The sequence below is a fragment of the Solanum tuberosum genome, unplaced genomic scaffold, assembly GCF_000226075.1.
Source record: "Solanum tuberosum cultivar DM 1-3 516 R44 unplaced genomic scaffold, SolTub_3.0 scf00193, whole genome shotgun sequence".
In the NCBI taxonomy this organism is placed as follows: Eukaryota; Viridiplantae; Streptophyta; class Magnoliopsida; order Solanales; family Solanaceae; genus Solanum; species Solanum tuberosum.
This window is the reverse complement of record NW_006239118.1, coordinates 602,328-616,110: the sequence shown is the minus strand read 5'-3', so window position 1 is coordinate 616,110 and position 13,783 is coordinate 602,328. Positions and strand designations below refer to the sequence as shown.

The 13,783-nt window shown below is 36.9% G+C and overlaps 3 protein-coding genes across 4 annotated transcripts in view; 2 read left to right on the top strand and 1 right to left on the bottom strand.

Moving 5' to 3' along the window:
* LOC102579132 (signal recognition particle receptor subunit beta-like) overlaps window positions 1-1,852 on the bottom strand; it is a gene marked incomplete at its 5' end in the record, with an annotated part of 5,531 nt that extends 3,679 nt beyond the window's left edge. Inside the window, one exon of the mRNA XM_015312273.1 lies at window positions 1,748-1,852. Coding sequence (XP_015167759.1) covers window positions 1,748-1,852 — 105 coding nt within the window. The remainder of the gene's footprint in view (window positions 1-1,747) is intronic.
* Window positions 1,853-9,478: 7,626 nt separating this feature from the next.
* On the top strand, window positions 9,479-11,970 carry LOC102600945 (histone-lysine N-methyltransferase ATX5-like). Of its 2 annotated transcripts, XM_006355188.2 has the most exons (5): window positions 9,492-9,997; window positions 10,082-10,216; window positions 10,409-11,112; window positions 11,228-11,283; window positions 11,356-11,970. In XM_006355188.2, exons 3-5 carry the CDS (start codon window positions 11,077-11,079, stop codon window positions 11,582-11,584), a joined length of 321 nt encoding a protein of 106 aa, XP_006355250.1. In that variant the 5' UTR covers window positions 9,492-9,997; window positions 10,082-10,216; window positions 10,409-11,076; the 3' UTR covers window positions 11,585-11,970. The 2 variants fall into 2 exon arrangements, 1 of the variants encoding a protein (XP_006355250.1); XR_001474395.1 differs by lacking the exon at window positions 10,409-11,112 and having other exon boundaries at window positions 9,479-9,997.
* A 71-nt stretch (window positions 11,971-12,041) lies between these two features.
* On the top strand, window positions 12,042-12,543 carry LOC107062058 (uncharacterized). Its single transcript, XM_015312271.1, has 2 exons — window positions 12,042-12,134; window positions 12,271-12,543. The coding sequence occupies exons 1-2, from the start codon at window positions 12,042-12,044 to the stop codon at window positions 12,541-12,543; spliced, it is 366 nt and encodes a 121-aa protein (XP_015167757.1).
* The last annotated feature ends 1,240 nt before the right edge of the window (window positions 12,544-13,783 follow it).

The window sequence follows — 13,783 nt, the reverse complement described above, 5'->3', positions numbered from 1 at the left end:
GATTGGATGTTCTTGAGAACAGACAGGAGCATGGTGTGGACTATGAGGAGACTTTTGCACCCGTAGCCAAAATGACTACGGTACGAACTATTATTGCCATTGCTGCTTCACAAAACTGGTCTCTTTATCAAATGGATGTCAAAAATGCTTTTCTCCATGGTGATCTTAAAGAAGATATTTATATGAAACCTCCACCTGGTTTATTCTCATCGCCTACATCAGATGTATGCAAGTTGAAGCGGTCTTTGTATGGATTAAAACAAGCTCCAAGAGCTTGGTTTGATAAGTTCCGGTCTACTTTGCTACAATTTTCTTTTGAGCAGAGCAAATATGACTCATCTTTGTTTCTTCGGAAAACATCTACAGGTTGTGTTCTTCTTTTGGTGTATGTAGATGACATTATTATCACAGGAACTGATTCTTCACTAATCACTTGCCTCCAACAGCAGCTTAAAGATTCTTTTCATATGACAGATCTTGGTACTCTTACTTATTTTTTGGGTTTGGAAGTTCATAATGTTGCTTCAGGTGTATTTCTAAACCAACACAAATATACTCAGGATCTGATTTCTTTGGCTGGTCTTCAAGTTTCCTCCTCCGTAGATACTCCACTGGAAATAAATGTCAAGTATCGTCGTGAGGAAGGCGATCTTCTTCCTGATCCAACTATATTTCGACAATTAGTTGGGAGTCTAAATTACCTTACTATTACTCGGCCTGATATCTCTTTTGCAGTTCAACAAGTTAGTCAATTTATGCAAGCTCCCCGTCATCTCCACTTGGTGGCTGTTCGTCGCATCATTCGGTACCTTCTAGGAACATCTACTCGTGGATTGTTCTTTCCAAGTGGTTCTCCTATTCGTCTTAATGCTTTTAGTGATTCTGATTGGGCGGGATGTCCTGATACTCGTCGTTCAGTCTCTGGTTGGTGCATGTTTCTTGGAGAGTCATTGATATCTTGGAAGAGTAAAAAGCAAGATCGTGTGTCAAAATCTTCAACAGAGGCTGAATATCGATCCATGTCTACTGCTTGCTCCGAGGTTGTATGGCTTCGTGGATTACTTGCTGAGATTGGATTTCCCCAATCTCATCCTACTCCTCTCCACGCTGACAATACAAGTGCTATTCAGATTGCTACTAATCCAGTTTTTCATGAGAGGACCAAACACATCGAAGTGGATTGTCATTATATACGAGAAGCTGTAGATAAAGGAGTCATTACTCTTCCACATGTGTCCAGTGATCTTCAAATAGCTGATGCGTTTACAAAATCCATGGCACGGCAACGCCATCAGTTTCTAGTAGGCAAATTGATGCTTCTTGATCCACCAGCATCAATTTGAGGGGGGATGTTAGCATGATAGACAACTAAATGATTGTATATATTAATGTAATTATATAGTGATATAAATTAGCATGATCATATACATTTGTTGTAGAATCATATGAATAAATATTGTGATAGAATAGCTGATTTGGAGGGATAGCAAGGCAGATTTAGAGGGATTCAATGGCAGATTTGTATAGATAGAATAGATGATCTTTAGGGATAGGAATGGCGGATCTTTAGGGATGTGTAATCTTTATTTTCTCTATATAATAGAAAGACTCTCTCACTTTGAGAGACATTCAGCTGAAAATTGACATTAATAAGATCCATTTTTCCCTTCTAAAGGTATAGATCACAAGGATGCATGTAAAATGGTAGGGCGGAAAAGGGGAAACAAGAGAAGACAATGTTCATTACCTTGTCTTCCTCAGAGTGTAGTATAAAACTGCCTACATATGGTTCCATTGACGTCACGGTACCCTGATGGGCTGAACCATCTCTAAGCTGGTATATGCCAGCACATAAAGATCAGAACAATAATACTCTGAAAAGATTATACAGGTCACATGTCAAAGAGTTACCTGGTAAGAAAAGATATGTTTTGCCGCTTCCACAAAGCCCAGTGAGTACAATGGTGTTAGATGTTGTATGCTTGAACAAGCGAACTGCAGGCGAAGAGGTAAACAACAGGAAATTCTTCAAATTTCAGTCTCCAAGAGAGTTAAAATAGATGAGCAAACAATCTAAAACTAATACATGAAGTCATTCACTGAGGATCATAATATTGACAAAAGGGTGACATAGAAATTACAAAAATGTGTGACATAAAAGAAGACAAAGAAAAACCTAACTGCAAGTCCCTCCTTGCCACCCCGCCCTGCACCCCGGATTAGCAACACATTCAAAAGATGAGTCTTGAAAAAATGATAAAAAAGAGCCCACTAGGCCTTAAAAACATTTACATTCTTCCCTTTGAAACAGGTGTGCAAGGGGAAAAATCATTTTTCTTTGCGTTTTCCAGTAAGTTGCAACTGTTGCACAAGTATACCACAACATTTCCTATTAAAGGAGTGCCAAAGGCGGGATCCAGGATTTCATAGTTATGAGTTCTGGACCTTAGAAAAACGTCTTTAAGTGCTAATAATTGGGTTCTAAATTTATTGTGGGTACATATTTAATGAATTTCTCAACACAATTACAATGTTTGTTTAGATCCTGTACTCTAGAAACATATTCATTGTGAATTATAGCCTATAGCCATTAAAGCTGCCATTGTTTGCCTTGGTAAACAGCAGTTCCCGGCTCAACTGAATGATATCGGCTAAAGGTAATTCAGTTCTTTAGTTTGCAGCAGATAGTTTTGGATGGCTCCTACTAGCTCTCACCCACCCCACCCCCAAGAACCGGAGGTGCAAGTTCCCCTGCATATGGCTAAGTGTAGAAGGCCCTTACATTGTAGCCAAGCTCACCACTAGCCTATCCACTAGAGCCAAGCATGTAGGTTTCCTTGCATGTGGTTCGTCCATGATAGTTTCTCTGGATTTGTGTGAACTAGCTGACCAATCACTAAGCGGGGATGCTCCCTCCAAAATGAGTGAACCTTTTCGGAACTGGCTAAGAATGGAGCCACTGTTTCCAACTCAGTATATGTCATCCGACTAACACATTCGTAGACGAAAAAAATCCACTTATCAAGTGTAAGTTATTAGTCATTCTATAAATAAAATTAGAAAAGAAAAACTCTAGTTAACCTTGTTCTTATCAAATATACAAGAAGGCTCTTAATGTAAGAGCTTTAAAACTTCACGGAATATGATGTTTTAAAAAATAATTGAGTATTTTTCAATTATGACATAATCAGTAAAAATACTGTAATAATAGGCGTAATGATTCTCGACTTTGAACAAAAACAAAATCGCTACAAATATCATATATAATTATTCAATTCCTTTGCTTTAAATTTAAATACATGACTTAAACCCAAAGTAGAAAAACAACTTGAATTTGCTTATTCTCAAATACGAAACACTAAAATGTAAATGGAACATTAAACAGACGTGTGAAAAATACACCAGAATACTGAACGAATCACCCAGAAGAAAAGTGGTCAGCAGTTTTTCTCTCCTGAAAATGCAAGTGAGCAAAGAGTTATGCTTTCATTTCTTTGTTGAGATTGAAATCAAGTTAAAAGGTAACGTATAATGCACGCAGACCCCTGTACATAGAAAGAAAGTTTCTTGCAGCATATACAGAAAAGTATCTGTTTTCAATCACTGGCAAACAACACACATAAATGCCCTAGAAATTATCAGCATAGCTCAAATTGGTTGCTGAAGAATGACACCCAAAAAAGGTTCCTGAACAATAACTGGAACTTCGATGAAAAGAAGAAGGATTCTAAGAAGAGAAATCGGAGAGCCCGGGATGCTGCCCAGCTAGCACTCATGTGGGTCCTTTGGAAGGAAAGAAACAGGAGGAGAACGTTTGACTGGATAGAGAATGATTATTAAATTTGAGGAATAGCCTCTCATTTCTAGCTTCTTTTTGGTGCACCCATGAGGCTTGAAGTTGTATAGAAGATTGTGTCGTCTATGGTCATAATGCGGCAGATTCTCTACTTTTTGGCATATTACTTGTATGTGGAGGTTTTTTCCATTACTAATAAAATTACATACCTTATAAAAAGGGAAAGAGGAAGAATGCTCTCCGGAAATGATGACTAAAAGTTCAATACTCAAAGGACTCAATAATTAGGTTCGATTCTATTTAAATAAAAAAGGAAGAAAAGAACTTCCGAGAACAAGTTACCGGAAATTCAATGTTCAAACAAATGACTCCATACTCAAGCTATGACACCATAAAGAAAAACTAAAAATAAAAATATGTTCTCGTGAATGGTGATCAAAAATTCAATATTTAGAAGACCTTAGATTCATCATCAAGGGAGTAAGTGAATCTTTTACTTGAAAACTCTGTAAGAATGATTGGAAACACCGCAAAAAGAGAGCCCATCACAGTGATCACAAAAAGAGGTGCAGCTGGAGAAATTACGAAAAACATTAGAATGAACATTAGGAGAGTGGTGCCTCCACAATAGTCACAAGAAAGAGACATTAATTTATAATAGTCATTCTTTGCTTCATATTAAACTTATGAAAACAAGAAATCCAAACCGAACAGGCAGCTCTTGCCCATAAGCAAAGCTACTGAATTCTATCAAAATTGTGGAGACGGTAATATCATAGAGAACAAGAGAAGAATTTTCCGGGAATGCTGAAAAATTGTCAGAAGAATGCTAAAGACAAGATGGTGTCACTAAATGATCACCAAAAAGACACCCTAGAATGACCCCCAGAAAGAGACAAATAATGCACTTGTCAAACAAAAGAAAAAAAATTGAGCACAGATGGCATATGACCGCGCGCTAGTGAGTCACAAACTCTAATACTATGTAGGGAAAAAGGAGGGAAGAAAACAACAACAACAACAACATACCAAGTGTTACCACAAGTGGGGTTTGGGAATGAAAAGAGAGACAAAAACGCTTACTGAATTGTGTTTATTAGAAATATAAAAGAGGACTCTTCATGGAGGAGTTTTAAGCTACATGAGATATGGGAAATTTGATAAGCCGTGGGTTTATGATATTCTCCATTTTTATTATCGTATTTTACTTTGTATAAATTTCTTGGGATATTCTAGAAAAGTAGTACGATACATGAAGATGTTACACATATATTCATGTAGAATGGTTAAAATAGAGAAACTCTATAAGAATCTTAGGTTTTAAGGATATGTACACCAAAGTGAAAGCAAAATCCTACAAATGGTTGCGAGCTCATAATTGTCATACAGGAGTGAATCTGTAGACCTCTGAAGTCCAACATATTCACAAGATGAGTGTAGTGTCCAAAAGATGCAAATGCTAAAATGGATCTGTTGTCAAAGAAAACTAGAAAAGATTAAAAATAACTATATACAGCAGATCAGGTGCAAGTAGCACACAAAGGATAAAACGAGAAAAGGTCAGTTGAGAATGTTTGGTTCATGTCCCAAGTGGACCTCCACATATACATGATCCAAGATGTGAAACCATTGTGAGTGTAGGTGTTCAGAGAGACGAATTAAACCCCAAAATCACATGGAAAGAAGTTATCTTGGAGGACCTACACTCTTTTGGAACCCATGCACGCTTAATGAAAAATAGCGCACAATAAAAGAAAAGTATTAATATTAGTGATACTAATTAGTTAGAATTATGTAAATGTTTATTTAATCCATTGCTTTCTAGGAGTCTCTTAGTCCTGCCAGAGATATACAATACCAAATACATTCTTGCTCAGTGGAAGATTAGAACCAGCCACAATACCATCTCCTCCATATTTACTGAAGCAGGAAACAAGCTAACAGAACCTAAGATTATAGAAGATGAGTTTATTTCTGTCTTCAAGGGGCTGATGAGGACTAGAGCATCTGCATTGACATGTTTAAATACTAAGGTGGTTAGAGGTGGAGATTGCCTATCTATCTCACAATAGAGAGACCTTATTAAAGAGGTCACCACAGAAGAGATATTGGAGGCTATTAAAGAGATGCCCAAAGATAAAGCTCCAGGAGTTGATGGATATCCAATTGAATTTTTCACCAAGAACTGAGATGTGGTCCAAAATGATGTTATTGCAGCTGTTAAACATTTCTTTCACACTGACAATCTATATCCTGCTATCAATGTCACAGCTGTAAGATTGATTCCTAAAGTTCCAGCACCTACCAAAGTGAAAGATTACAGGCCTATAGCTTGCTGCACCACTTTGTACAAAATCATTTCCAAAGTTCTTACAAGAAGAATAAAGCTAGTGATTTCAGGGTTGGTTAGTAAAGCTCAATCAACATTTGTTGAAGGAAGAAGTATAGTGGATAACATCATGGTCAACCATGAAATTTTCAAGAGCTATAACAGGAAGTGGATATCCCCTAGATGTGTGCTCAAAGTGGACCTGAGAAAGGCTTATGACACTTTGGAATGAGAATTTATAGAGAAGCTGCTGAGTGATTTGGGATTTCCTGCTAAGTTTGTGCACTGGATTATGACTTGTGTGTCTACTGTCTCTTATTCCTTGTTATTGAATGGTGGACTTACTGCCCCATTTCCAGCACAAAGGGGCATTAGACAAAGGGATCCTATGTCCCCTTATCTCTTTGTCTTGGTTATGGAGTACCTGGGAAGAGAACTCAACCAGCTGGTGCTAAATGGAGATTTCAACTATCATCCTAGGTGTGAAAAACTGAACAACATACACATTTGTTTTGCTGATGATCTGTTAATGTATTGCAGGGCTGACATTGTGTCTATCAAATTAATGCATGATTCTTTCATGAAGTTCTCTAAGGCATCTGGATTGCACGCAAATAATGACAAAACCTCCATAGACATTGCTGGAGCAAGTGATCAAACAAAGCAAGACATTGTAGAAGCATTGGGATTCAGTGTGGGTACTCTACCTTTTAGGTACCTTGGTGTACCCCTATTTTCAAAGAAATCGACTGCTGCTGCTTACTTTCCACTCATTGAGAAGATCACAACCAAAATTACTTGCTGGTCAGCCAAGTTATTGTCATATGCTGGAAGAATGCAATTAATTAAAGCAGTGCTTTTTGGGGTTCAACCTTATTTGGGTCAGATTGTTCTCATCCCTAAGAAGGTCATGAAAACAATTGAGCAACTATGCAGAACATTCTTATGGACAGGTGCAGTGACAGTATCCAAGAAAGCTTTGGTGTCTTGGACTAATGTATGGCGCCAGGGGTTGCAGGTGGGCTAAATATAGTGAATCTCTGCATTTGGAACTCAGCAACAATCCTAAAGCTACTGTGGGATATAAACAGGAAAAAGGACCGCCTTTGGGTTCCATGGGTGCACATATTGCTCAAATCCAAATCCCTAAAAATGCTTCCTGGGTGGTGAGAAAGGTATTGGAATCTTGACATCAACTGATCACTAGACTACAAAGCCATGGAACACTACATCAGCAACTTGGAGATGCTCAGCAGGGAGGAAAATTTTCAATCCATAAAATGTATGTCACTTTAATGCCTGTCCATCCCAAAGTGACTTGGAAACATCTTGCTATGCATCCAAAGATACATCCTCGACATAAGTTTATCCTATGGCTGGCTATACAGAAATGACTGGCAACAGTTGAGAGATTGCAAAAGTTTGGCATCAATGTTCCCCTGATTGTGCCTTATGTGGGCAACACCTAGAAACATTCTCACATTTGTTTTTGAGTGTGCTGTGACCAGGATGATATGGAGGAGGTTGTTACAATGGATGGGGCATAGCAGACAAATACAAGACTGGGAGAATGAAGTGAATTGGATGAGTCAAGTTGCAAGGAAAAGAGGTGGTGTGGTGTTTTTTAAAAATGGGGCAGCACAAAAAGATTGAAAATTTCTTTCAATGGATTGAAATGACTTTCAATAGCTTTCAATAATTTTATTAAGCATTGAGGGGCTTTAAATAGCCAACATAAAACATATAATCTGCATAATTTAAAATTTAAACAACCTAAAATATCTCAACAACATAAACAAACTAACTAAAATTCAAAATTCAAATTTATTCAAACTAAATAACTTATTTTGCTAAAAGTTACTGCAGTAACTAAAAGCAAACTTCAACACAATTCATATTGAATATAAAAAATATGACTTAAAGAGTTCATAATTATATGGATTCAAAACCCGAGATCAGTGAAAAGATGAGAGCAATTCTGATTGATTGGTTGATTCAAATTCACCACAAGTTTGAACTTAATTGAGAAACACTTCACATCACAATCAACATTATTATCGTGAGAGACTGCATCAATCAAGAAGGGCATTAACGTCATGCTCATAACCTTCAAATACAAAGAAATTTGGGTCATTGAGGTATATTTCCAGAGCTTACATCTTATAAATAGAAGTCTTTTGCCATATGAGCTGCTTATGGCTAAAGCTAACAAATTTTTGAATGAACTAATTTTATTTTTCAGGTCAATAACTTTGTGTTCATTTTAGAAAAGATTTACACTCATGTTCAGGTGTTAATAAGGGAGAAACAAATTCTTTGACAATTGGAATAGTACCTAATAGTCCCATCACCTTATGACTTCTTGTGCGTTTAATTTCGGACGCATTTGATCATGAAATTTTTTTCACTTTTTTTGAAAGTTGAACTACGAAAAACATATTTGACCATCAATTATTATTCCTTCTGTCACATATTTGTTAATCATTTACCTTTTTACACACCTATTAAAAATATATAAATTGATTGTTGCTTGTGTGCAGTGGCTACACCAGAGAACCAGGAACACCTTTTTGGAGAGTGCAATTGGATCGGGGAGGTTCGGGGATCGTTGAGTAGATGGGCTGGCATTCCAATTCCAGCAAAAAATGTAGAGGATTGTATGCGATGGATCAAGAATAGACAATGGAGACAATTTCGAAAGGAACTAGCAGCTGCATTATATGGAGCCTTGATTTATTATGCATGGCAAGCAAGGAACTGGAGAGTGTACAGGGGTCTGAATGTAGACACAAGGTTTATAACGACACAGATTCAAAAGGAAATCAGAGAAAGGGTGAGTTTGTTCATAGGATCTCGAAAAGCAAGAAGGTGCCAAGTTTTGATACAGAGAATTAGTAATTAATATAGGTTTTGTTTTCTTTTTTGCTTATTTTGTTTTAGTAAGTGCGATGGAGGTCTAGATCGACCCTGAATAATCTTCAGATCACTAGATGCTCGTAGAATGTAAAGACTGTTGAGGTGTTTTGGTTGTATGGTAATATTCACATTTTATTGCCAAAAAAAAGAATATAATTTTACTAATTCACTCCTTAAAAAACTTTTGGGAATTTAGAAACAAATATGAACACTTTTAAAAAGAACTAGACTCAAGGGTAATATACAAAAAAATTAATTAATATTTTTTTGATTTAGTAAGAAAAATAACTAATTAATACTTTTTATTCCACTTAGGACCTTATTTTATTAAGACACAATAGAAATTTTGAATACATATTTTATAACGTTCAATTTCCAATAAGCAGCCAATCATACACGTATTTTACCGTTATGTACAACTACTCACAACCTATTCTTCTTCTCTTCCTCCTTTCAGTATATATACTCACTCCTCCTTCAATGGAGGCATCAAGAACAAGAACAAAAACAATGGAGGTTTTCAATCCAACTGACTATTCTTCTCTTTATATGGACGCATCAAGAACAATGGGGTTTTTCAATCCACTCATAGCATCACTTGCCGTATATATCTGGAGGCATCAAGAACAATGAGGGTTTTCAATTTAACTGACTATTCTTCTCTTCCTCCTCTTTCTATGGGGGTTTCAATCTCCTCTCATCTCCTTCTTCCCTATCTTTCAATCTACCCAAGAACCCCAACACAACTGTATACTAAATTCAACCTTCCTCAAGGGTTCTGTAAAATCTTAATCTCTTTCCGATGATGGAGTTTTACTGGTTATGTGGAGTTCGAATATTTGGGTTATTATGCTGAGAAGGTAACTGAGTCTTGGGTCGATTACTGACTTAGAAGGAATTGAGATCCGTGTGGATGATTGAAGTTAAGCTTCATTCAAGAAGCTTGATATCAAACGGTTTGAAACTCTTCATTCTCTGAGACAGGTGATTTTCACGTTACATTCTGTTTGATTCATTAATTTTTTCTAAATTGTATGAAGGTATTCTTTATGGTTAAATGTGAATGAGATTTTCCATCGTCTGGGAGTATTTACCATCAACTTGGCTTCATTAACAAGAAGCTTGAAACTCTTCATTCTTGTTTGGCCTTGTGTGGAGGACCATCTCTGAGACAGGTGATTTTCAAGTTCCATTCTGTTTGATGTATTGTTTTTCTAAAAATGTATTTAGATAGTATTCTTCATTAATATTCTCTGGTCTCGCATATTTCAACATGGTTCTTCTCTTCAGTGATGGTCAATATTGATATTGTTGTGTAAAATGTGAGTAAGCCCTTCATGGAATAAATAATTGTTGTGTCTCTTCAGGTACTTCCGTCTAGATTTAGTGACTCTGTTCTCGATAATTGGAAGAAAGAGAAGAGTAAAACTACTGTAAAAGAATCAACTTTGGACCCTGAATTTAATCCGTGTAGAGAAAAGGGTAGCTTGAAAAACACCAAACGTGAAATTGGAACTAAGAAGCGTGTGGATGACAGGGTAAATTACCAATGTTGTGTGTTTTCGCCCGATGGAACAGTAGAAATTGGGTATAATGGGAAACGCTTTATTTCGTTTCGTTCCCGTTCTTCATTTCCTTCTTCTCGAATCCAAGGGGGGACTTCTCATATTTAGAATCTTTCTGCGGTGTGCTCCGTTTACTATTCTTTCGTACTTTCTTCTTTTTACCACGCGATAGGTTGGGTCAAAGCGATTAGATAGTATTCCGTATTCTACTTCCTGCAGTACATTAACATCATTACACGAGTGATTGGGAGATGCCAACACACTTGATGGGGAGTTTGATGAAGCTATAGATTTAAGCGGAACTGATGCAATGGTGAAGCGGGAGGGAGGGAGGAGAGCTTATATGTTTGGTCATGAGGGTTTTAATTCAGGTGACATAGTTTGGGGACATTGTCCTGCTTGGCCGGCAATTGTACTTGATTCAGAAACACAAGCTCCTCAATTATCGTGTTGCTGGAACAGTATGTGTCATGTTCTTTGGCTACTCTGGAAATGGCACGCAAAGGGTAAGACTTGTCTTTTGTGCATTATGCAGAGCAAACTCCCACTATGCAAAAGTATCCAAGTGATAGAAGTATGACGTATGGTGTATCTACTAAGATGACACATTTTCATGAACAGGATTATGCATGGATTAGACGCGGGATGCTATTTCCATTTATGGAACATGTAGACAGGTTTGTGACAGTTTTAATGTTGATATAAATTTTTGGTATTGTCTGGGTGTGGTGAAACTTTGCTTTGTTTAGGTTGCAGGGGCAGACTGACTTGAACGACAGCACGCCTGCTGATCTTCGCTCTGCCATAGAAGAGGCGTTTCTTGCTGAAAATGGTGTTGTTGAGATGTTGATGATTGAAATAAATGCAGCAGCTGGTAATCTAGATCATCTCCGGTCTCTTCCCCGAGGAGTATTCGAGGCCTGTGATTCAAATCAGGACCAAGAGTGTAACTCTCCAAGCCAGGCACGTTTCTGTTGAGTAAATAATTGGTGTTGTAGTGTCTAGTTAATTTCCTTGTTCAGCTGCATTAATTTGTTCCCCATGAATGCTCTTGTATTTCCAGTTGTTGCAAGTCTTTGTACTATTGTAGAGAAATTGTTTTTACTCATGGACTCTTGGTTTACTCATTGTTTCTTGTCTTGTCTCTCTGACTGGCTTTGACAGTGCTCCAATTCTACTGCTCAAACTTCTTTGCAACAAAAGATAAATAAGGAATAGATAGAATTTGTTATCTGGATGCTTCCTCCTTTTCTAGGTTTTACTCATAGTTTCTGTTTTACTTTCTTAATTAAGAACTTACCTCAACAGAATGTCAATTTTCTGAGAAATTTATTGAAAGAAAGGACAAGTAGTGACACAGGCTATTTTCCTTAGCTAATGTAAAGATAAAAATAATGGTATAGCCTTCTCAGAGAATTGTTGTTTCCCTTAGGTAATGTTAACTAAAGATAAAAATGATGGTAGCCTTCTCAGAGAATTACTCTCTATCTGGTTGGATGAAGCCTTTACTCAACACCATATTATCAAGGTTGGCAAACTTCATTCAACCCCAACACAACTGTTTACTAAATCCTCACAAAATTCAGCCTTCCTCAAGGGCTTTTACCAAGCTCTGTAAAATCTTACTCTCTTTCTGATGATGGAACCTTTGAAGTTATCTGTAGAAGCCTTGTTATGTGGAGTTTGAATATTTGGTTTATTACCCTGACAAGGTTACTGGATCGATTACTGATTTAGATGGAATTAAAGTTGAGAGATTTTTGTTGTGGTACAGTGTGAATGAGATCCGTGTGGATTTGCCATCGTCTGGGAATATTTACTTTCAAGTAGGGTTTATTAACAAAAAGCTTGACATTAAACAGTTTGATACTCCTCGTTCTTGCCAGGACAATGAGCTGTGGAGGACCATCTCTGAGACAGGTGATTTTCTAGTTTGATTCATTGTTTTTCTAAAATTGTATTAAGATATACTTGATTAAGTGGTATAAGAGGCATAAACAATCTTTATGAGTTTTTTCCATTTATATTCTCTGATCTGGCATATATCAACATGGTTTTTCTCTTAATATTGATATTGTTGTGTAAAATATGAGTGAGCCCTATATGGAATAAATACTTGTGTAAGGGAATTTGAAAAATTGTTGTTTCGCATACCAACACTTGCAATAGTCTGGCAAGATTGTCTATATGGTTCTATACTAAGACACTGGCACCTAAAATGCACAAAGAAGCAGCAGATTCCTAGAAGCAGAAATTAAGATCAATAAAGGGCAATAAGGAAAAGGAAAAATTGGACTTGAGGGGTTTGGAAGAGAGGAGGTTGGAAGGAACGTAACAACTCTTGGTTTACTCATTGTTTTTTGTCTTGGACTCTTGGTTTACTCATTGTTTTTTGTCTTGTCTCTTTGACTGGCTTTGACAGAGCTCCAATTCTACTGCTCAAACTTCTTTGCAACAAAAGATATATCCGAATAGGAGAATTTGTTATCTGTTGTACTTTATTAATTCACAACTTGCCTCAACAGAATGCCAAATTTCCTACTTGAGAGGAAAGGACAAGTAGCGACACAGGCTGTTTCTGTCTGGTTGGAATTTGAATGAAGCCATTACTCAACAACATTATTATCAATGCTGGCAAACTTCATTCAAGCTAATTTCGTCTCAAATGATGTTTTGGAATACTGTTGCTTGAAACTTTGGGTAATTGTGGGCAGTTAACAGGTGAACACTTCTATTGATATTAGATATGAAAATCCCTATAACAAGTCATCATACAGTCCTTGAATGTCAGTCGTTGGTGCCTTTATTCACCGTAATAGAAGCTGGCTGTTATACTGATGAAGTTACTGTCTTAACTCTTGAGCATATTATTTTCTAATAACCTATCTGAAGAGATTACGGGAAAATGCACAGGATTTAATTGTTTTTCTAGATAAGTTAAATGCGGAGGACTAAAATTGAATAGAAGCAATAAAAATTGAATAACGGTTGTAGAGATAGTCATTTTTCTTTTTTGATAATGGTAACATTCTGTATATTGACATGTATACTATACCAACTGTATAGTCCCCCAAAAATAATAAACAATTACAAATAAAAGGAAGCCTTCCTATCTATGTTTGTTCTTACTGTTGTCGGAAACATAAAAAATTGTGGCACGGCGCCTCGAGGCGGAGG

Excerpts from the sequence above, each read along its gene's own strand:
- LOC102600945 (XM_006355188.2), top strand. The coding sequence starts at position 11,077 with ATGTTCTTTGGCTACTCTGGAAATGGCACGCAAAGG. Across the intron at positions 11,113-11,227 it reads CTGGAAATGGCACGCAAAGG|GATTATGCATGGATTAGACG; the intron begins GTAAGACTTGTC and ends TTTCATGAACAG. Across the intron at positions 11,284-11,355 it reads TTTATGGAACATGTAGACAG|GTTGCAGGGGCAGACTGACT; the intron begins GTTTGTGACAGT and ends TGCTTTGTTTAG.
- LOC107062058 (XM_015312271.1), top strand. The coding sequence starts at position 12,042 with ATGTTAACTAAAGATAAAAATGATGGTAGCCTTCTCAGAGAATTACTC. Across the intron at positions 12,135-12,270 it reads CTCAACACCATATTATCAAG|AAGCCTTGTTATGTGGAGTT; the intron begins GTTGGCAAACTT and ends AGTTATCTGTAG.